The sequence below is a fragment of the Chlorocebus sabaeus genome, chromosome 10, assembly GCF_047675955.1.
Source record: "Chlorocebus sabaeus isolate Y175 chromosome 10, mChlSab1.0.hap1, whole genome shotgun sequence".
NCBI classification, from domain to species: Eukaryota; Metazoa; Chordata; class Mammalia; order Primates; family Cercopithecidae; genus Chlorocebus; species Chlorocebus sabaeus.
The window spans coordinates 17,649,446-17,672,985 of NC_132913.1; the positions used below are offsets into that span (position 1 = coordinate 17,649,446).

Below are 23,540 nucleotides of genomic sequence, written 5' to 3' on the forward strand. Positions count from 1 at the left end.
ATAGTACTATTTTAAAATCATTTATAATTTCAGTAATTATAATTTAGAATGCATCGTAAGAAATTTGACAAAGTGCCTATCATTTTTCTAATGAAGTATGTATCCATTTCACAAACCTGAAGCTTTCCACACACCACCATAATGTCAAACAACTAAATTCTGTAGAACTGATTCACAAATTCACTGATGTGTCAGAAGTATAACAAACAGTGTGGCAAAATTAAATTTCATTAGGAAAGAATATTAAGGATGCCTTCATCGGCCATGACAGAATATTAGGGACTGAACTTACCCTCTCAACTTAAATAAAGGACGATTTATAAGAAATAAAGTTTTTCAGACATTTGACAACTGGCAGAGTAGGGCAGAGATACTTTCTAAGAAAAGGGAAACAAATAACGTGAATGTTACAAACACTCTATCCTACTGCCTAGGGAAAGTTACTAGGCCACAACAACGAGAAAGAGAACTAAAACAGAACTGGTCTCATTAAGTTAGGGATATAGAATTTAAAGGTCAGAAAGGCAAAAGTGGCTAAAATTTGTAGGCCAAATTATTGGAGGGGAAGGAGTTGCACCAACGGAGAGCTGGGAAGATGTGAAGAGAGTATCTCCTTAACTGAATACTGATCAGCACATTCCTGTGAGGAAACCATCAAGGTGAGAGAAAGAACCTCTAGAAAAAAGTAGACAGAACCACCACCAGAGCTCACACATGGCCAGAAATAGTTCCTGATCCCACTAGCCAAAGTTGAAAGATGTTTTCAAATACAAGACAACAAGTAGAGTCCTCAGAGAAATATTGCCTCAAGAATGGGGACAAACCAGTCCTGGACAAAAACCTGTTATGGACCTGCTTAATAACATTTAAAAGAGCCCCTGAGAGGATCAAACCAATTCCTGGTATCTTAACTATGTCCCAGGGAAAAAAAATCCTAAATACTTAGAAAGAACTTCAAAAATACAGCACACAACAGTGGATAGCATACCAAATCAAAAATTATAAGTATGCAAGGAAGCAGAAAAACACAACACTTGACGAGAAGAAAAATCAAACAATACAGAGGAATGACAAGGACATTAAAACAGCAACCATATACTCCATATAATGAAGAAGGTCAACAATACGCATGAGGAAGAGAGAAGTGGAAGACATAAAAAGACCCAAATGGAACTTCTAAAGAAAAAAACATAGTATCTGAAATTTAAAAATCTACCAGATGACAAAAAAACACTAGATGACATTACAGTAGACTAGACAATGAAGAAAAACTAGTAAATTTGAAGAAAGAGTAATAAAAACTACCCAAAAATATAAAGAAAAAGATTATTAAAAAAAAAATGAACAGAGCATCAGTGACCTTTGAGACGCTGTGAAGCAGCCTAATACACATGTGATCAGAGTACCAAAAGGAGAGAAAAAGGGAAGATAAAAAATATGTAATCAATAACAGACAAAAACTTTCCAAATATGATGAAAATTACAAATCTATATATACAAGAAGCTCAATGAACCCTACGGAGAAGAGACAAAGAAAACTTTACTTAGGTACGTCACAATCAAATTGCTAAAAACTGATGAACCAGGAATAAAAAGAAAATCTTGAAGACAGCCACCCAAATAAATATTACATTCAAAAAAACACACACAAGAATAACAGCTGACTTATTTTCAGAAACAAGGTAAACCAGAAGACAGTGGAGTGACATCTACAGGAGAAAACTGTCAACCTTCTACACCAAGCAAAAATCATCTTTCAAAACTAAAAGAGAATAAACATTTTTTCAAAGGATGTACAAAAGTTGAAAGAATTCAGAGCCAATGGATCAGCACTATAAGACATGTTAAAGGATGTCATTTTGACAGAAGGAAAATGATACCAGGTGGAAATGTGGACCTTCACAAAGGAATAGAGAGCACTAGATATGGTATGTGAATTAAAGAACTCTATTTCAAGGCCAGGCACAGTGGCTCACACCTGTAATCCCAGGACTTTTGGGAGGCCAAGGCAGGTGGATGGCTTGAAGCCCGGAGTTTGAGACCAGCCTGGGCAACATGGTGAAACCCCATCTCTACTAAAAAAACAAAAAAAACTAGCCAGGCCTGGTGACACACATCTATAATCCAGCTACTCGGGAGGCTGAGGCACAAGAATCGCTTAAACCAGGAGGCGGAGGTTGAAGTGAGCTGAGATCGTACCACTGCACTCCAGCCTGGGCAACAGAGCAAGACTCTGTCTCCAAAAAGTTATCTTTTAAAGATAAGTTTTTGCTACTGGCTTAAAATTGTGTTTTTCCTCCCTACCAAATTCCCATGTTGAAGTCCTAACCTCTATCTCAGAATATGACTATTTTTTGGAGATAAGGTATTCAAAGTAGTATCTAGTTAAAATGAACTCATTAATCCAACATAAGTGGTGTCCTTAAGAGGAGATTCAGACACAGACATGTATGGGGAGGACTATGTGAAGACATATAAAGAAGATGGACAGCTAGAAGCCAAGAAGAGTCTTCAAAAGAAACCAACCCTGTCAAAATCCTGATCTTTGACATCTAACCTCCAGACCTGTGAGAAAATAAATTATTCTTTAGTTACCCAATCTGTAGTACTTTATTATGGCAGTTCTAGCAAACTAACACACCACTCAAAATGAAACAAGTTAATAATGTATTATTGAGTGCACAACATATAAAAGTAAAATGAATGACAATAAAGGAACAAAGACTAGAAGGTCAAAGCTGTTGTATAATTAGTTATGAAGTAGCAGAATGTTATTTGTAATTAGACAGTGATAAGTTAAAGATGTTTACTACAACCCATACAACAACCACCACCAAAAACAAACAAATGACAACAGATATAGCATAGCTAATAAGCCAATTAAGAGAAAATGGAATAATAAAAAATACTCCACTAATTCTAAAGAAGGAAAGAAAAGTAAACAATAAACAGGAATACCCACCCACCCCCCACCACCTTGTTTTGTTGTTGTTGTTGTTGTTGTTGTTGTTTGGAGACAGGGTCTCACTCTGCTGCACAAGGTAGAGAAGCTAGAGTGCAGTGGTGAGATCATGGCTCACTGCAGCCTCAACCTCTCCAGGCTCAGGTTATCTTTCCTCCTCAGCTTTCGGAGTAGCTGGGACTACAGGCATGCACCACCATGTTCAACTAATTTTTGCATTTTTTTTTAGAGACAGGGTTTCACCATGTTGCCCATGCTGGTCTTGAACTCCTAGGCTCAAGCGATCTGCCCACCTCGGCCTCCCAAAGTGCTGGGATTACAGGCATGAGCCACCATACCAGCCAGAATACCCATTCTTAATGTCCTTACTAAAACTCATCCTGTTCCATGTTGATAACTTCTATTCTGAAAATTACCTATTCTAATTATCAAGATACTGATAGTACTGCTCAGATGTGTAGGTGTTAAGAAAAGACTGAAGAAAGGCAGAACCAGGTCAAATCCTAGTCTCACTACCTATTATTTGGTGACCTTAAGCAAGACAATTATTTGCATTTTATTAATGAATAAACTAAGGTACTCAAAGAAAAATATAATATTCATCACAGACTGATTTTCATATTTAAATGAGAATTTTAAGATGAACAATTATTTTATGTACCACTAAGAAAGAAAAATAAACTGCCAAGCAAACTAAAAAAAGCTATCAAATGCTGGACACGTCCTAATTTCCAAGCTTACTAAAGTACCTCCCAAGGGCTACATAAAATCTCATATATCCACACAACGAAATATTATTTGGCAATAAAAAGAAATGAAATACTATACATGCTATAACATGGATGAATCTTGAAAATGTTCACCTAAGTGAAAGCACCCAGTCACAAAAGACCACAGTGTTTAACTCTATTTACATAAAATGGCCAGGACAGGCAAATCTAACACAGACAAAAAGTAGATTCATGGTTGCCAGGGGCTAAAGGCATCAAGGGGAAATGGGTGGTGACTGTGAATAGATACAGGGTTCCTTTTCAGGGTGATGAAAATGTTCTAAAATTGTAGGGATGGATGGACTTTGTGAATATACTAAAAATCAACGAACTGTACACTCTAAACAAGTGAATTGTATGGTATATAAATTTTATCTTAATAAAGTTATCATTAAACAATGGCAGTTATTACTAAAACTATTATGACACATTATGAGGGTGAAAGTGGAGGAGGACCAGGAGTCTAATCCAAAGGTAGTCACCCTGAGGATGTAATCTTCAACAGACATTGCCTCGTGCTTTAAACACTGGAGTGAGAATAATAAAAAAATAAAAGTTCAAAATAATGTAATTCCTTAAATGATATTCATTATAATATAAAAATTAATTTAAAAGATAAACCTTTCTATATATACCCATTTAATAATAATCAGTATGAATTCTAGTAGTCATTTTGAATTCATTAGGCATAATTTTTTAAAAACTTGATTTATCATTAAGAATTGAAGCACAAAGGCCTTGGAAGAAAAATGTTATTTGTGGCAAAAAATCTAATTTGATGCATTTCTCTTAATATGCTTTATTAAATACAACCCATAAAGCATCTACTAAAGTTCATGTACTTACAACTAACTGTTACACAGTTACCCTGTATACCAGTCTGAAATCTGTTAATTATGAATAAAAGAGGTCATCAAATGGTTAGCACATATCCAACTGGAAAACAGAATGAAAGCCATTAATATACTTCCATTCCAGATACTGCAATTCATAATTTTCTTAATTGCAGTACAAACCTACAGTAAAAGAAACATTTTGAAATGTTTATAAAATTTTTAAAAGGTAAGCAAAATATAGCTATAACTGAACAAAAGACCAAATTATAGCAAAATTTTAAAGTGTCATATTTAAAGTTTTTTAAAACTAATATTAATTCATATAATTTAACTTTGCCAGATGTGTTATTTCATGTTCTGTTCAGTAACTGTAAAATAGCCTTACCACAGGAATGACATGAGTGACACCATCTCCACTGTCTATTACTGTACCGGTCAACGTCCGTTCTCCTACTTGTCTTGAGGTCCAAGATGCAGCTAAGGCAAGAACAGCCTTGAGCACAAAGAAAGAAGGCAAAAAAACAAAAAAACAAAAAAACAAAGAGTTAATTGAAAAAAAAAAAAAACTAGTTTCCTGGAGTACTTTATTCAATTTTAAATGTAGTTATCTGTGGAAAGAAAATACATGAAATTAATTTTGTATTATGCAATAAAATAGCTCACTCCCTACATTTTACTAAGACAAACTTACAGGTTTGTATTTGCTTTTAGGAGCATGTTTTATAAGATTTACATATTTTATAAAGGCTATTTCTGTCCTAAAGCTAAAACTGTGGAAGACTGCATTAAATAGTATAGAACTAACTTGCCAGAACTATGTCCACGTGGGCTGGCCTGTTACAAACTGCAATGTAAGGTGAAAAGTACATAATCACCCAGACTCCAGTTATTCAATACATATCTGGCTATGAACAACTATTACTAAAAGATTACCTTCAAATTTTTTTTATTTTTATTTTTTGAGACAGAGTTTCTTTCTGTCACCCAGGGCTGGAATGCAGTGGAGCAATCTCGGCTCACTGCAACTTCCGCCTCTTGGGTTCAAGCAATTCTCTGCCTCAGCCTCCAGAGCAGCTGAGATTACAGGCGCCCACCACCATGCACAGCTAATTTTTTTATTTTCAGTAGAGACGGGGTTTCATCATCTCAGCCAGGCTGATCTTGAACTCCTGACCTTGTGATCCACCCGCCTCAGCCTCCCAAAGTGCTGGGATTATAGGGCATGAGCCACCGTGCCAAGCCTAACTTCAAATTTTTTTAAGGCAACATGTGTTTAGGACTATATGACATAGAGAAAACGCCATTGCACACTTCCAAATACTACTATAATTTAATTACAGAGCAAAGTTGATAAAATTTTTCTATGAAAAACCTTGGCACAGACAATACAACACAATTCTTTTAAGTGTGAGAATTAAGAAATTAACATAGCTCATTTTTTAAAAACTAAATTTCTTATAATCCAAGACTCAAACAAAGTATATGACTAATAATCAAAAACAACTAAACTTATACTGGCCTTATTTTACCTACCTGAACTATAATAGCTAAAAGGGACCTAGAAAGCTATCTAGGTCACCCTCCTGTCTGAACACAAGATCATATTAACACAATCACCACATAATCACTATAGGCTAACAGAACTAAACATTATTTTTTGACAATCTTACAATGAAAAATTCCATCCTAATACTAGTTGTGTGTATATATATAAACACACACATATATATACACATATATACACACACACACACACACACACAGTGTTTAGATTTCATTATGAGATAGCCCTCCTTTATAAGTAAATTCAAAACTATCTATAACCAAGAATTACCTCTGATCACTTTTACAAGTCTTTTGTAAACAGTTAAGGTCCCAAAGTAGAATAGATATGAATCGGCACATCATGTTACAGAAATGTTATCGACTACTGAACATCAATAAAACAGAACAGAGATTAAATAATGAAATTAAGAGCACTCAGAGGCCACTAAGGAAATCACTGAAATACCAAATTACAACTCCAGAGGAATGAAACAAAGCTCATGATGCCAGTGTTTTAAAGTAAGCTATACCTGACAATATGGTTAAACATAAGTTTATTATATTTAATATAACATGAGAAGCAAAAACTCCCAAGTGAAAGATGATTCCTCCCAACTCCTCACTTTATTCAGATTCTAAGAACTAAAAAAGGGCCTCCCACTCAAGACTGAATTCTTCCATAAAGATCATGACAGGTGTATGTGACTCCTTAAATATTTTTAGCAACAGAGAACTAAAAAGGCAGTTCATTAAATTTATGGATTGCATTAAACATTAAAAAGTTCTTTGCTATCCAAGTTAAATATTCATCCATAATTATCATTTATTGATTCTGTGTACCCTGGAGTTACAAAAACCAGTGCGATCCCAACAAAGAGCAGAGTCAGACAGACCTCAGCTGCCTGGTATCACAGCTAACCATTTAACTCTGAATAAGGTGCCTTCCAACTTTAGTTTTCTTCCTCCACAAAAAAACAGAAACAAAAATATCTACATTTAATAGAAATAATGAATTAATACACATATAAAGCATTTGTGTTATGTCAGGTATTGCCTTTGCTACAAGGAAAAAAAAAATGAGGTAAGCTCTGATCCTAAGGGGTGGGAGAGAAGCTGTTCCATACAGATAAATGTACAAATTAAGAGAAGTGAAATATTAGGGTATCAAATATACCTAAAGATAAGTCAATCAAAAAGACTATAACAAAGGAAAAAAAGATGCATAAGGATAAATGATAAAGGATTATTTACAAGGATAAATAAATATATATACAATGTTCCTGTCATGGAGTAAGCATTCAATAAATATTAGTTCCTTTATTTCTGTCCTATGAAAGTCCCTGAAATACCCAAACACCATTAACCTACTTTTTTAACACTTCTCTTTTCCTAACTAAATATCTCCACTTCCCATAATATTACTTCTAAATTAACAATTCAGGAGAGAAGTATAACATGCTTTGACATTACGTTTAAATCTTTGTGGGGGAAAAAAAAAAAGTACTTATTTTAGGCAGCAAATTAAACCAGGTTAAAATTTAAGAATCAAACTTAGATAAATATGAACTTGCTTACCTGCACGGCGATGTACAAGCCTGGAACATTGAAAGACTCAAACATTATTTCAGCAGTATATTCTCTGTTTTCTGGAGTATTCAATGGAGGTTCAGTCTATTGAAATAAATAACATTTTAAATAGATAATATCACATTATTTTGATAACTTTCTTGACAATTTTAAAACAAGAAGTAATTTATTTCAAACATTTTATTTAAAATGCATTAAATTTACAAGTAGAAAGACACAGAGATCAAAGGAAAACTATAGAGAATTCAAACATATCCATACATATCTGAAAATATGGTAATTCACATTTAAAAAAAAAAAAAAAAAGCCCTGAATGCCTGTATCATACCACTCATACAGATTAAACATTAAAAAGAAATGAAGCAGGGAGAGAGAGGGTTGAAGGTAGGGAAAAGGTGGTCCAGTCAAATCATCCTTTAAATACAGTAACGACAAACCTCCAGAAAAAACATCGATGGTATTTGCCACAGAAGAGCCCTCATCTAAGTAACGCTTTTAGAAGAATGTCCCCGAACTATGTAGGATTACAGTAAACAAGCCGAGATTCTACAGATCGAATGGTATAGCTTTCTGAAAAACATTATATTAATTTACCTGTTAAGAGCACAGAATCAAGATGTTTGCAGAGCACTCTTCTGTTTAAGTTATGTGACTGCATACATCACTTAGAAATCTCATAGGTTAAGTCTGGGACAGAAGGCACTCTAAAGAGGCAAGAAAGGACTCAGAGATCTGGCAGTGTCGGACTTCATATTTCACCTATGCCTCATGATCACTTAAATCGTTTTAATTTTTAAAGATTGACACTGGGTAAGACCTCTGATTCTTGTGAGTCTGACTGACACTCTAATCCTCTGTGGTATCTCGAATACTTAAATGTAAAAGAAAAATTTTTTAATTTAAAAGACACAGAATTCTCTTTTTGACCTTAAAGTAAGGAATAATTCCTTAAATTTGTGAAGCACAAATCACAAAGGGAAAAAGTGATAAAACTTGAATCCATTAAAAATTATATCTTTTTAAAATTATTATTTCAAAAGAAATATAAAGTAAAACAACTAAGTACACTGTTACCTTACATAAAACCTTTATAAGCTAAACTCCCTGCGGCGTTTAAACTTATTTAGAAGAGTTCTGGAGCTATGTTTAAAAGTCTGGAGATAATTTACTGATGAATACATACAACATTAAGTAAACTAAAAACCAAGGCAGTTAAATTATAAACTCCAAGAAAAAAAAAATCTACATAAAAGATAATCAGAGGATTCACAAAGGAAAATATACAAATAGCTAATAATAATAATCATACATGAAAGACTGCTCAACATAATCAGTTATCAGAAAATGAAAATTAAAATTAAAAGCAAATGAAAAATCTTTACACACCCACCAGAATGGCTAAAATTTAAAAGACTGACAAGCCAGCAGCGCAGTGGCTCACACCTATAATTTCAGCACTCTGGGAGGCTGAGGTGGGCAGATTACTTGAGGCTAGGAGTTCAAGACCACCCTGGCCAACATGGCAAAATCCTATCTCTATTAAAATTAACAAAAGTTAGCCGGGTGTGGTGGTGCCTGCCTGTAATCCCAGCTACTGAGGAGGCTGAGGCACAAGAATAACTTCAACTTGGGAGGCGGGGAGGTTTCAGTAAGCCAAGGTCACACCACTGCACTCCAGCCTCGGTGACAGAGCAAGATGCTGTCTCAAAAAAAAAAAAAAGTATAAAACATTGACAAGTCAAATCTTGAATAGAGCAACCAGATTACTAATGCATCACCGGGGGGTGTGCAAAAAGGTTTAACACCTTGGGAAATGCTCCCTCGAGTTTCCCTTAAAAAAAAAAACCAATCATGTACCTACCCTATGACGCTGCAATTCCATACCTACGTTATTTAGACATGAGAAATGAAAACGTATGTCCACAAAAAGTTTTGTAGAAGAAGGTTCACAATGGTCAAACTATTTTATTATAGCCAAAAACAGAATTAAGCCAGGCATGGTGGCAGCACTTTAAGAGGCCATGGAGGGAGGATCCCTTGGAGCCCAGGAATTCAAGACCAGCCTGGGTGACAAAGTGAGACTCCATCTCTAAACCAGAACACATTACCCAGGTGTGGTGGCCCAGGCCTGTGTGTCCTAGATACTCAGGAATCTGAGCTGGGAGAACTGTTTGAGCTGGGAGGTCAACACTGCAGTGAGCCATGATTGGTCCACTGTATTCCAGCCTGGGCAACAGAGCAAAACTCTGTCTTAAAAAAAAAGGAAAAAAAAAGAAAAACTAGAAATAGCCCAGGTGTTCGTCAACAGGAAAATGGATAAAGTGAGGCAAATTTATTCAATGGAATACTACCCAGCAACAAAAAGCAACAAATCACTAGTATATGCAATGACATGAATCAATCTCCAGATTATGCTAAGTAAAAGTGTTTCACCAAAACGCACATATTGCATGATTCCATTATTTGACACTCAAACATGGGCAAAACTAATCTCAGAAGAAAAAGAAACAAAACAGTGGTTGTCACTAGGGCATGGGGGCAGAGAAAACTTTCCACGCTGATAGTAATTTTTCTTTATCTTGGTAAGAATTTAGGTTACACAGATGTATGTAACTGACAAAGATTGGACAATCCACATCATGCATCCTGTAGGTCAAATATAGCCCACAACCTGTTTTGGTAAAAAAAAAAAAAAAAAAACTTACACACAGACATACCTATGAATTTAAGTATTGTCTATGGCTGCTAACATGCTACAACAGCACAGCTGAGTAGCTGTGACAGGGACCATTGTATAAAAAATGAACTAAGTTTCCTCAGAGACTTTATCCCCTGCAAAGCCAAAAATATTTGCTATCTGCTCCTTTAGAAAGTTTGCCAATCCCTGGTCAAAATCTACTGAATGGTGCAGATCAGTGATTTTATGATATGTAAATTTTATATGAAAGGAATAACCATACACAAATGATAGCTCTAGTTGATGAAATACGTGCTAAAGTATTTAGGGGTCAAATGACTCCCATTTGCAACTCACTTTGAAGTGATTTAAAAACTAAAATGAAGTGACAGATGGATAGACGTCATGAAGCAATTATAGCCAAATGTTAAGGTTAATCATTGAATCTAGATTGTGGGTGTATGAGTGTCCATAGTACGGTTCTTTCAACTTTATAGTCCATCAAAATCACCATAAGACACAGAATATTGATTTAACCAAAAACTGTGATATAACTACAATGTGAGGAAGGGGAAAGGACAGTTATTTTGTGCAGAGGGAGAGAAAAGGAAAAAAGGGAAATTCTCATGTTTTCCTACTAGGAGGTTGATAAATCATGCATAATATTTTTAAAAACCTAAGAAATAAAAGAAACACATTAAATTTATAAGATTACTACCAGGGCAAACTTTTTTAAAAACTGAAAATGTTTGCCTCTGGGGAATATGAATCAAAGGTTGGGAGAGGTAAGAAAGGAAAGTGTTATTTTGTTGTTTTAAATCTTACAAAGGCATTTGATTTAAGTTATGAACATGCATTGCTTTAATAAAAAGACGTTTAAAAATTAAATCATATTGTGTTTTTGTTATGAAGAAATACCAATGATATAATAATCAGACTATTTTTTTAAAAGAAAAAAGGAAGTGCCACAGGTTTCCAAAATTGTTCTGAACCTTACTGTTCCTATCATAAAGATTAGATATTAATTACCAAAAGCACTTCTTACGTGTTTAAAATGTGGTGCTTTGAAATACTACTATTCTCCTGTAGCCATAACTAGATGGTCTTAAAGATGATACAGCTTTATTACAAAATCAATTAGACATATGACAATTTAATAACCAAAGTATACCAAAGAAGTGTGATGAAAATGTTCTCATTAAGTGTATTTAAAAATTTCCTCAGTGAAATTATAATTTGTAACTTACCAAAAGAAAATAATGGTCTTCAGGTTCTGCCCTTAAATACTTAAAGATCACTTGTTCCATAAACCTTTCCATTAAGTCCCAATCTTCAACTATACCATGGCGGATTGGCCACTATCAAAACAAAAAGGGAAATACAAATTAAATCTTATTAATATAAAAAATAAATAAAACTACAAAAAAGGAAATATTAGATCATTAGTGGATATCAGATGAGGATATATTTTCTTAGGTGCGATACTATAGACCATCCTTAAAAGATGTGTACTTAAGGATTTAAAGATAAATTAGTTCAACAACGCATTGTCAGACGGATGGCTCAATAAAAACAAAGTAAATATGTCAAAATGTTAAAAACTGTTAAATCTAGATGGAAGGTCATTGTACTAGTCTTTCCAGATTTTAAAAGTTTTCTAATAAAAGGTAAGTTAGCCTACAAAAATTAAACCTAAAAACTAAACTTTATCACGATTTCCTTAATTTTTAATTCATTAGGTCATTAACAAGTATTTGTTGTATGCCAAATATAAAAAGTGCAGCTGGTAAGTACATACCTAGAATAATCATAAGAATCAAGCATATAAAATTTTATAAGAGAAGTTTTACAAATGTGTAAGAGTCATGCTTCCAAAATTGTGTGCCAAGATACCTACTATGATTTGGATGTGGTGTGTTCCCACCAAAACTCATGTTAAAATTTAAAATTTAATTGCCAGTGTTCCAGTATCAAGAGGTGGTGGGCCTTTAAGAGGTGACCAGGTCATTAGAGGAATTAATGCAGCTCTCAGCAGGACTGAGTTAATTCTCCAGAGAGTTGAAGGCAGGCTATTATAAAGTAAGGCTGTCCCTTGTATTTTGTCCCTTTCCTCTTCCATTTCCCAACACGTTATGAAGCAGCATAACGTCCTTACCAGAGGTCGATCAGATGTGGCCAACTCATCTTGGACTTCCTCAACTCCAGAACCACGAGCCAAAATAAACCCCTTTTCTTTATAAATTACTCCAGCTTCAAGTATTCATTATAGCAACAGAAAATGAACTAAGACAGCACCCCAGTGTAATACCATAAATTCACAAGGGCACCACAAAGTTATTTTAAATTTTCCAGGGAAATACAGTATTACTCAACATCGGTTGGACACTGCATGATCTTACAAGTCACAGTAAGTCAGTTTCAACAATAAATCATACTATTATATATTCCTTTCAATGACATTATTTCTTGGAGAAGTTGATTTGTCAGCAGTTGCTGGGATAAAAACCAAGTTATCACATAAAATAACATCAATGTAAAACAAGAAATCAGGGTGGCAATGTCCCATCTGATTCCAGGTTTGAGAAGTTGTTCAGTGCCTTAAGCACCCTAACAGAAATGTGATTACTCAGCAGTGAAATAATATTTCCAATTTAAGTGTCCTATTTTATTTCACGTGGCTACTAAGTTGCCTACACCTAGGTATTTAATAAGCAGAACTATTTGACATTTCTTTTGATCTAGGTGGCACAGTGAAAAATGTTACTGAGACCCTAATGGCACTGAGAAAGTTTGTGAACCTCTGCAACTGAATATAGTTCCATGAACATAAAACATATTCAAAACCTAAAGTTAGGCAAATTAATGAACAAATAAACACCTTGCAGTATCAATTCCTAACATCTACTTCTTACTCTAGTTTCCACACTACTTTTTAAGGCATTGTATTTATAAAATGACTTCTACCCCCCAGTTTGCTTTAAGGAAGGGAAAAATTGCAGTTTACTGCATCATTCAATTTTTAACATTATTGGAAGTTTACAAATTTAAATATTTTAAGTATTGTTTATTCACCAATTATTACTGTGTACCTACTATAAGCCATTGGCACAAATGGTAAGGACACAGACATCCTGCACACAAAAAACTCAGTCTAGTAAAAGAAATATATATGAACAAATATTACATTACAGGTTTTTTAAAAGATAAAGTTCTGACTGGGCGTGGTAGCTCATGCTTGTAATCCCAGCACTTTGGGAGGCCGAGGCAGGCAGATCACCTGAGGTCAGGAGTTTGAGATCAGCCTGGCCAACATGGTGAAACCCCGTCTCCATTAAAAAATACAAAAATTAGCCAGGTATGGTGGTGCATGCTTATAATCCCAGCTACTCAGGAGGCTGAGGCAGGAGAATCACTTGAACTCGGGAGGCAGAGGTTGCAGTGAGCCAGGATCACTCCACTGCACTCCAGCCTGGGTGACAGAGTGAGACTCTGTCTCCAAAAAAAAAAGTCAGCATGATGGCTCACGCCTGTAATTCCAGCACTTTGGTGGTTGAGATGGGTGGATCATTTGAGGTCAGGAGTTCAAGACTAGCCTGGCCAATACGGTGAAACCCCATCTCCACTGAAAATACAAAAATCAGTCAGGCGTGGTGGCAGGCACCTATAATCCCAGCTACTGGGGAGGCTGAGGCAGGAGAATCTCTTGAATCCAGGAGTCAGAGGTTGCAGAGAGCCAAGATCACATCACTCCACCCCAGCCTGAGCAACAGAGTAACACTCTGTCAAATAAATAAATAAATAAATAAATGGTTCCTTGAACAAGATGATCACCTTGTCTTGTGAGAGAAAAGGTTTCACTGAGGAGGTCATATCTAAGCTGAGTCTTAAAGAAGCAACATTCTCAGTTTTGCTTTCTGGTTTTTTTTGGCAGGGGAATGAGAAGTATGGAGGAACTTGTGGAGAACAGAAAAAGATGTATAGAAAGACAAACACTGCATGGTATACAAAAACGAAAGTGAAGATATCAATGAGAAATGCATGTGCCAAAAGGTTTGAAGAAAGGTATGTAGGGAGATATACCAGTCTAGATCAAAGGGACTAGATTCTCAAAAATTTGCCTTGCATTTAGGTTTTATTCTATAAGAAATAAAACAGCATAGAAACTTTTAAGCAGGGGAATAAGAACAGCTTTAATATTTAGGAAGACTACTATAGCAGCACTGGGAAAGCTCAAATGAAGCTTAACAGAACCAGAACCAAGTGAGAACAAGAGTACCAATAATGGTATGGATGACACTGGGCCACACTGAAGATTTCTCAGTCAATAAGAATAAGAAAGGGCGGGGCATGGTGGCTCACACCTATAATCCCAGCACTTTGGGAGGCCAAGGTGAGAGGATGGCTTGAGCCCAGGAGTTTGAGACCAGCCTAGGCAACGTAGTGAGACCTTGCCTCTACAAAAAAAAAAAAAAAAAAAAAAATTTAATTAGCCAGGTGTGGTGGCACACACCTGTAGTCCCTGCTACTCAAGAGGTTGAGGTGCAAGAATCACTTGAGCCCAGAGGGTCAAGGCTGCCGCGAGCCAAGATCTCACCACTGCATTCCAACATGGGCAACAGGGCAAGACATCTGTCTCGAAAAAAAGTCAGAAGATACCAATAGGTTTCTAGCTTTGAAGTTAGAATGGACAAGATTCATTAATCAAAACATAAAAATTGTGTTTTTTCTGATCTTGGAATAAACAAGAGTGGAGCACATATAATACATTTTGTTTTAGATATATTAAAACTCAAGAGCCATGAAATAGGCAGGTAAAGATGTAGTCAAGGAACTGAAAGTAGAGATCTAGTCTGTGGTTGCAGACAAAGGAATGGATGAGATCACCTAGAGAAAGTCTTTAATGAAAGAACAAAAGATTAAGTCACACCATTTTACAAGAGAAAAAAAAGAAAAGAGAACTGAAGGCAGTGCCTGGAGAAATCAACATTTCAGTAGTGGGTAAAGGAGAAATCAGTGACAATAGAAATAACAAATAAAAACAAACAAAACAAATATTCCATGTTAGGAAGAGAACCATCAGAGTAATCCTGCGAAACAAAGACAAATCAAAAAGGATGAAAACTGTTACATATAATGGGATTTAACAAAGAGCATATCAAATATCTTGAAACTCACTAAGAAGTGTCATTTTAAAAGGAAAGAGAAAGATAGCTAAATTGCTGAGGACAGAAGGTACGAATAAAGATTGAGAGAAGTTTTGTTCTGGTTTGTTTGTAGCACTTGGAAGACTTGAAAATGTGTTTAAAATGAGTGGACAGAATCATTGGAAAGGAACTCTGGCCTCTTGACTGACTGACTTCTCAATGTATCTCTTTTGCATTTTGGCCAGTATAGATTTTATATCATCATCACTATCACCTCTCAATCCCTGAAATGTAGGTATACCCTTCTCTGATCACAGCTTCTTATTATTCTAGCATACTCAACCACCTCAGGAGATCTCTTCTGAACACCAATTAAGACTTTCGGTCCAGTGATTGCTTTAATTATTCCCTAGCCATCAATATACACAGTCTAGATTTTGACCCATCACTTTTGTTTCACGTATCCTCTTTTCATCCCGTCTACCAAAATCCAACCCAGCATATGTCCCTGACATAAACTTGCCTATATCCAGAATACTGATTATACTGCAGAAACATTTGTAACTGGGGTGTTAAAACTACGAATTCATAATCATTATTCTCAAATGGACCTAACCTTGCCTGGCAAGACTTTGCTCCTCTACTCTGTTCATCTTTACTCTCCACAATGATGATTTTCAATGCTGCCCCTACCACTCAGATTTCACCTTCTCCCCGCATCCATTCCATGACCAGCAGATGATGTCACCACATATTTCGCAGAAGCAGCAGAATCCAACAGTCAAGAATTCAAATCTGTAAAATGGATTCCACAGTCTTTTTTCTCATTTACTTCCATTGTAATGTAAGATATTCCTCATGTCAATTCAGTCATCTGTGTTCTGGATCTCATCCCTCCAGCTTTTTCAGAGACCTTGATTATACCTTAACTTTCCTGTTACTTTAATCTCTTTCTAAAAGTTCTTTCATATTAGCACTCAGATATGTCTTCCATCTTAACCTTGAAATGTGTCTCTTCATCTCTCCCTCCCAATCACAACTGAAACTCAATGAACAGTACTCTTACTGTTACATTTTTCCTGGCCTATCACTCAAAAGACTACTTCCATCTAGCCCAACTACTCTTCTAAAACTATTCTCATTCAGGTTACAAATGACCACCTTGTGGCTAAAGACAGCAAATTACCTATGGGCTCTAGCTCATCTCAGCACCATTCTACAGAGTTTACTTCTGCATATCTACCCATGCATTCTCAGTCTCTTTCACAGACTTTTCCTCCTCTACTCAAACCTAACTGGCACATTGCTCAAGCTCTGTCTTAGTTCTCTTCCCCTGTGATATGCTCCCCTAGGTAATCTCATCCCCTCTAAGGTAATTGACACCTTCTGAATCTCTGTCTCCAGCTCTGCCTTGTTTCTTAGCTCCAAAATCCACATATTTGACTCTAACAAAATCTCAGATGTCTCACAGGTACCTCAAACAGAATGTGTTCAAAATTAAACTTATTTTCTCCTCTCTATACTACCACAGTCAAAAGTGTTTCTCATTATGAAACAAGACCTCTGGTTCTCACCTTATACAAAAATCAATTCAAAATGAATTAAAGATTTAAATCTAAGGCCCAAAACTATAAAAGCACTAGAAGAAAACTTAGGGGAAACTTCTCACAACATTGCTATGGGGAAAGATTTTACAAATACAACTTCAGAAACACAGGCAACAAAAGCAAAAATAGACAAATGGGATTATATTAAAGTAAAATGCTTCTGTGAAGAAAACCATCACAGAAGGAAAATACAAGTTATGAAATGGGTCAAAATGCCTGCCAACTGTACATCTGACAGGGGATTAATATCCAGAATATATAAGGAACTCAATTCAACAGCAAAAAAAAAAAAAAAAAAAACTGATTTTTTAAAAGGGCAAATAATCTAAATAGACATTTCTCAAAAGAAGTCACACAAACGGCCAATAAATACATGAAAAAAAAGTCCAACATGACTAATCATCAGGAAAATGCAAATCAAAACCACAAAGAGATATCATCTCACCACAGTTAGAATGGCTATTATCCAAAAGACAAAAAAAAAAAAAAAAAAAAAAAACAAATGCTGGCAAGGATGTGGAGAAAAGGGAACTCATATATATTGTGGAGGGAATGTTAACAGGTAAAGCCACTATAAAGCATAGTACAGAGGTTCCTCAAAAAACCACAAATAGAACTACCATATGATCCAGCCATCCTACTATTAGGTATATACCCAAAGGAAAATAAATTACTATATCAGAGATACCTGCACCCTCATGTTTATTGCAGCACTCTTCACAATAGTCAAAATATGAAATCAACCTCAGTGTCCATATGTGCAGTATATACGCATACTATTCAGCCATAAAAAAAGAGTGAAATCCTGTCATTCCTGGCAACACAGATGAGCTAAGAAGACATTAAGTGAAATAAGCCAGGACCTAAAAGATAAATATTGCATGTTCTCATTCATGTGCAAAAGCTAAAAAACTTGATTTCATGTAAGTAGAGAGTAGAAAAGTGGTTACTAGAGGCTGGAAAGGGGAGGGGAAAGAAGGGAATAGGGAGAGCTTGAATAAAGGATACAAAATTACAGCTGGATAGGAAGAATAAGTTCTAGTGTTCTATAGCACTATAGGACGACTACAGTTAATTTATTATATATTTTTAGATAGAACAGAGAATTCTGAGTATTCTCAACACAAAAAATAAATGTTTGAGGTAAATATGCTACTTAAATTGACTTGATCACCAAACATTGTACATATCAAAACATCAATACGTACTCCATAAATATGTACAATTATTATATGACAAGTAAAAATTTTTCAAAAGCCAGGTGCAGTGGCTCATGCCTGTAATCCCACACTTTGGGAGGACAACGTGGGAGGGTCACTTGAGCCCAGGAGTTTGCGACCAGCATGGGCAACAGAAGGCGACCCTGTTTCTACAAAAAATAAAATAAAAGGCTGGATGCAGTGGCTCACACCTGTAATCCCAGCACTTTGGGAGGCCAAGGTGGGCAGATCACCTAAAGTCAGGAGTTCAAGGCCAGCCTGGCCAAAAAGAGAGAAACCCCATCTCTACTAAAAACACAAAAAATTAGTCGGGCGTGGTGGCACATGCCTGTAATCCCAGCTACTCAGGACGCTGAGGCAGGAGAATCGCTTGAACCCAGGAGGTGGAGGTTGCAGTGAAGTGAGATCATGCCACTGCACTCCAGTCTGGGAGATAGAGCAAGACTCCATCTCAAAAATAAAAATAAAATAAATTAGTGAGACATGATGGCACACGCCTGTGGTCCCAGCTACTCAGGAAGCTGAAGTGTGAAAATCTCTTGAGTCCAGAAGTTTGAGGCTGCAGTGAGCTGTGATTGTGCCACTGCACTGCAACCTGAGTAACAAAGTGAGACACCGTCTCAAAAAAATAAAATAATTTTTAGATGTTTCTCCTTTAAATTTCTCAATTTCAGCAGATAAGGGATAAATAGACTATCTCAGAGCTGGGAATTACCCTCAATTGATACATCTAGCTTATCACCAATATCCCATTAATCACGCCCTGTTACTCTTTAATTATCCACTTTTTTCCCCTTGTCAAAACAAACAAAAACCTCCTATAAATCTAATCAGACTTTTATTTAACTACCATTTACAAGAACAAAAAGTAAATATAGGAAGTAGGGTACCGTGTTACATGACCCAATGAGGATGTAATAATCAGAATCCCTACAATATAGGAAAGTTTACAAGACATCCAAGTTTTTTTCCATAAATAAATGGCAAGAACAAAAAAGAAAAGAAACATAACACACAGGGAAAAGAACCTACAGATAAAAAGAGACTTAAGAGATTTATCAACTAAACCCAGTGAGTAGACCACATTTTAATGCTGATTCAAATAGAATAACCAATATAGAAAATAATCAAAGAAATTTAAGCAATAACTAGATACCACGTAAAGAAACTGCACACTAAATTAAGGTGTCACATTTTTCTTTTTTAGAAGTCTTCATATTTAAGAGTTAAATATTTGTAAGTGAAATCGTATGTACAATATACTTCAAAATAATTGGAGGCTGGGGGTGGAAAGATTATAGACAAAATGAGATTGTCTATAGATGATAACCGCCAAAGTTGTGTGTACACACACGGGGGTTCATGATATTATTTTCTCTTCTTTGACATGTGAAGTTTTCTACAATAAAAGTTAAATGTCTGCATGTGTGATTGCACATACACAATTTCCATTTCTTTCTATTCCCACTGCCGTCACTAATATCTCTTGCTTAGACTACGCAATAGTCAATTATCTGGTTCCCCCAGAATCATGCTTATCTTACCCAAATAATTTCTCTTCATTGCTATGTGGCCTGAGTAATCTTTTATAAGTAAAAATAGCCAACATATACAGAGTAATCATTATGTTCAAAGCAGTACAGTATAACAATTTCTTTATACACATCTCCTTAAGCCTTATAACAATCCTGGGTCAGGCGTGGTGACTCACATTTATAATCCCAGCACTTTGGCAGGCCAAGGGGACAAATTGTTTGAGCCCAGGAGTTCAAGACCAGTCAACATGATGAAACCCCATCTCTACCAAAAATACAAAAAATTAGCCGGGCCTAGTGGCATGCATCTGTAGTCCAAGCTATTTGGGAGGCTGAGGTAGGAGGATCACTTGAGCCTGGGCTATCAAGGCTGCAGTGAGTCATGTTCACGCCATTGAACTCTATCCTGGGTAACAAAGTGAGGCTCTGTGTTAAAAAAAAAAAAAAAGAAAGGAAAAAAGAAAAAAAATCCTGAAGTACTAATAACATCTCCATTTTACAGATGAAGAAATCAAAATTAAGAAAGATTAAGTCACTGAATGATATCACAAAGTTAGAAATTAGCATAGACAGGATTCAAGTTCAAACAGGTAGATTCCAATATTTGCACTTTAAGCGCAAAAGTTATTCCTCTAGGTATATTCATTAATGTTACCTATAGGATAGGGTTCAAATTCTTTAGCATGGTCTCACAACACTTACAGTGCTCTTTCCTGGCCTACCTATCCAGCCTCCTCACTTCTTTCTACCTCATTCTCCATGCTTCAGGCATATTGGTCATGCATTTCTAGTCTCCCTCATACGGTAAAGCCTCTTCATATATTGGTTTCTCTACCTGAAACAACTCAGCCTGCCTACTTCAGCAGCTAACTCCTATTTTATTCTTCAAGCCTCAGCTTAAAGATTTACTCCTCGAGGACATTCCTGAATCCTCACACTAGGTTAGCTACTCCTGTAATACATGTCCAGAGCACTCTGTGTATGTTTCCCTTTTTCTAATCCCCAACATACTTGTAATTATTTCTTCAATGTCTTCCACCACATTATAAAAGTCCACCACATTATAAAAGCCTTGAACTCAGGGGAATTATTTGTCTTATACACCATTTTACTCATGATACTTGGCAAAGTATTTTACAAAGTATTTATTAGTTGTTCATTAATAAATAAATTATGAGAAGGGAAGAAGTACAAAGGAGGATATTTACAAACCAGACAAGGTCAATGTCAAAAAATAAGATGATAAAGGTCAAAATAGCGTTTATTTATTTGCGGGATTGGAGTAGTGACTGTGTGAACAAGTACAAGGAAAGCTTCAGGGTTACTAGATTTGTTCTGTATCTCTACCTGTTATGATTACAGTCATAAAAATTCTTCAAACTATATAATTAACACTTACTTACACTTCAAATAAAAGAGGGAAGGAAAAGGGTAGAAAAGAAAAAGGGAAAAAGAAAAAGAGGGAGAAACAGAACAGCACTTACAGATGGCATAAGCTTCAAAAAAGAGAAAAATGGTATAGGTTTGAATAAAGATGTGGAAAAAATGCTTGCAGAAGTAGCAATGTGGAAGTAAAGCTAATTTTATTGAGAGCCCTGAGGTCCAGTGGGTGTGGAAAAATAATAACTGCTCATTTGAAAGGGCTAAATTTTTCCTCCTAGGGGTTATTAAAAAAAGAAAAAGAAAAAAAAGCAAAGTCAAAGCAACAGGGAAGGATGCCACAGGGAAAAAGAAATTTCTACTGAGAAGAGGTTTGAGGATATTAATAAGATCTATTATAGAGTGTATTCCAGAGGGCACAAGCATTGAACAAACTAATTTTTGAAAATGTTATTTATACAAATCATGAAAACATACCTTTGTTGCATATGTAGGTTTTTCTATTGCTTCATCACCAATGAAGAAGTCTAGGTCATCAACACCTTTCATCACCCTCCTCTGAGCTTGATCACCCACTTTTGCTGACTCCTTAATAGCAATACCTTTAAAATAAGTAAGACATGTCAAATAATTCTTCTTCTTCAAATGAGACAAACTTTTACCTTACACTTCTTCCATTACAAAGTGCTACAAAGTAAAACACGACCTAGCATATTTAAATTGTCAAACTAATTCACAAAAATCATAAGAAACCAGTGACAAAATTCATTTTACACAATGAAACCTCAACTCCCACTCAGAGACAAAGACTCAAATGCAAACAGCAAAAAAAAAAAAAAATCTGTGTGAATGTTTCAAATATATATTTTTTAAATTATAAAAATCCTCTTTAGATTCTGAGTAAAACTGTAATCCCACCAAGTCCACATATGCTTGATGAACAACTGGAAAGAAAAAACTGAAAAACCCAAATGAGAAAAAAACTTCAAGGATAATTTTTTCAACTTTCTTTATATTTCTACCCTATCACTATTGGGTCTAGTAATACTGATTGGGTCTAGTAATAGTAATTACTATTGTGGTCTAGTAATTTAAATGTAATACAGATCTGTTAAACTACATACACAAAAGGAAATCTGAATTCATTTAGGTAAAACCCACAACAACATCCTTAAATAATTTCAGAAATCCAGCATACAGTTTCAAAGCTAAAACTTGTTATGTATTTTTAGATTAAGTTATAAATGTATGCATCCTTCAAGTTCAGTTCTTCATTCAAAATAATTGTCTGAATGCACTTAAACTGATCTGGCATTCACTGTTACTTTCATTTAGTAACAGCTATATCCTTAAGAAAGTGGGCAGAAAATAACTGGAAGAAAAAACATTTTAAATCCACCATCTAGTCCTTCTAAATGCCAGAAATTCTTTCTAGCAATTTACTTATAATGTACATAGACATCCGGGTGGCTCACTACAAATTTCCTAAAAATAAATATACATGTATATAAAAAAAACCTTGAACCAGTCGCATAGGCTTTCCAGATCAAATATCAATACTCATCAGTAAAAGATAGTGGCAATGTCTTTATCTGCTAATTATAAACACTGTACCTGCAGCATTAAAACTGGGTATGAAAAAACACTCAAGAATCAAAAACTTTCTTATACCAGGCAAACAAATTTTTAACATACTGCAACAAGTCATAGCAAAGACTTCATATTTTGGCAGAGAGATTAAATAAAAAATGAATTCAACAGCGATGAGATCCATTGGTTCAAACAATCAAGATTATGTAGGCCTCCAACAAAAAGTTAACACAGCCATTTAAGAATATAACCAAAACCAATTTTGCTAAGATGGCAGAAATAACTTTAGTAGTCTCCTGAAACAATCATAACAAAAGATTATACACAAAAGGTTAAAAGCCATCAGCATTGTTACAGGTTGAATTGTGCACCCCCAAAAAGATATGTTGAAGTCCTAACCCCCAGTACCTCAGAATGTAACTATGTTTGGAAACAGGGTCTTCTCAGTTAAAACGAGATTATCAAGGTGGCCCCTAATCCAATATGACTAGTGTCCTCATAGAAAGGGAAAATTTGAACACAGACACACAGAAGGATGATGATCTAAAGATACACAGCAAGAAGACAGCCATGTGACTGGAGTGATGCATCTACCAGCCAAGGATCCTGAGGAAACCTCAGAAGCTAGAAGACACCAGCAAGACCACGACCCTGCTGCCGCATTGATTTTGTACTTCTGGACTCCAG

At 35.6% G+C, this 23,540-nt stretch overlaps 1 protein-coding gene across 1 annotated transcript in view; it reads right to left on the reverse strand.

The window, feature by feature from the left end:
* The window catches only part of ACTR3 (actin related protein 3), a 73,036-nt gene that overhangs the window by 23,279 nt on the left and 26,217 nt on the right, over window positions 1–23,540 (reverse strand). The window contains exons 3-6 of the mRNA XM_007964759.3: window positions 21,741–21,865; window positions 11,625–11,735; window positions 7,689–7,784; window positions 4,954–5,061 (exon numbers count right to left, since the gene is read on the reverse strand). Of these exons, the coding sequence (XP_007962950.2) occupies window positions 4,954–5,061; window positions 7,689–7,784; window positions 11,625–11,735; window positions 21,741–21,865 (440 nt within the window). The remainder of the gene's footprint in view (window positions 1–4,953; window positions 5,062–7,688; window positions 7,785–11,624; window positions 11,736–21,740; window positions 21,866–23,540) is intronic.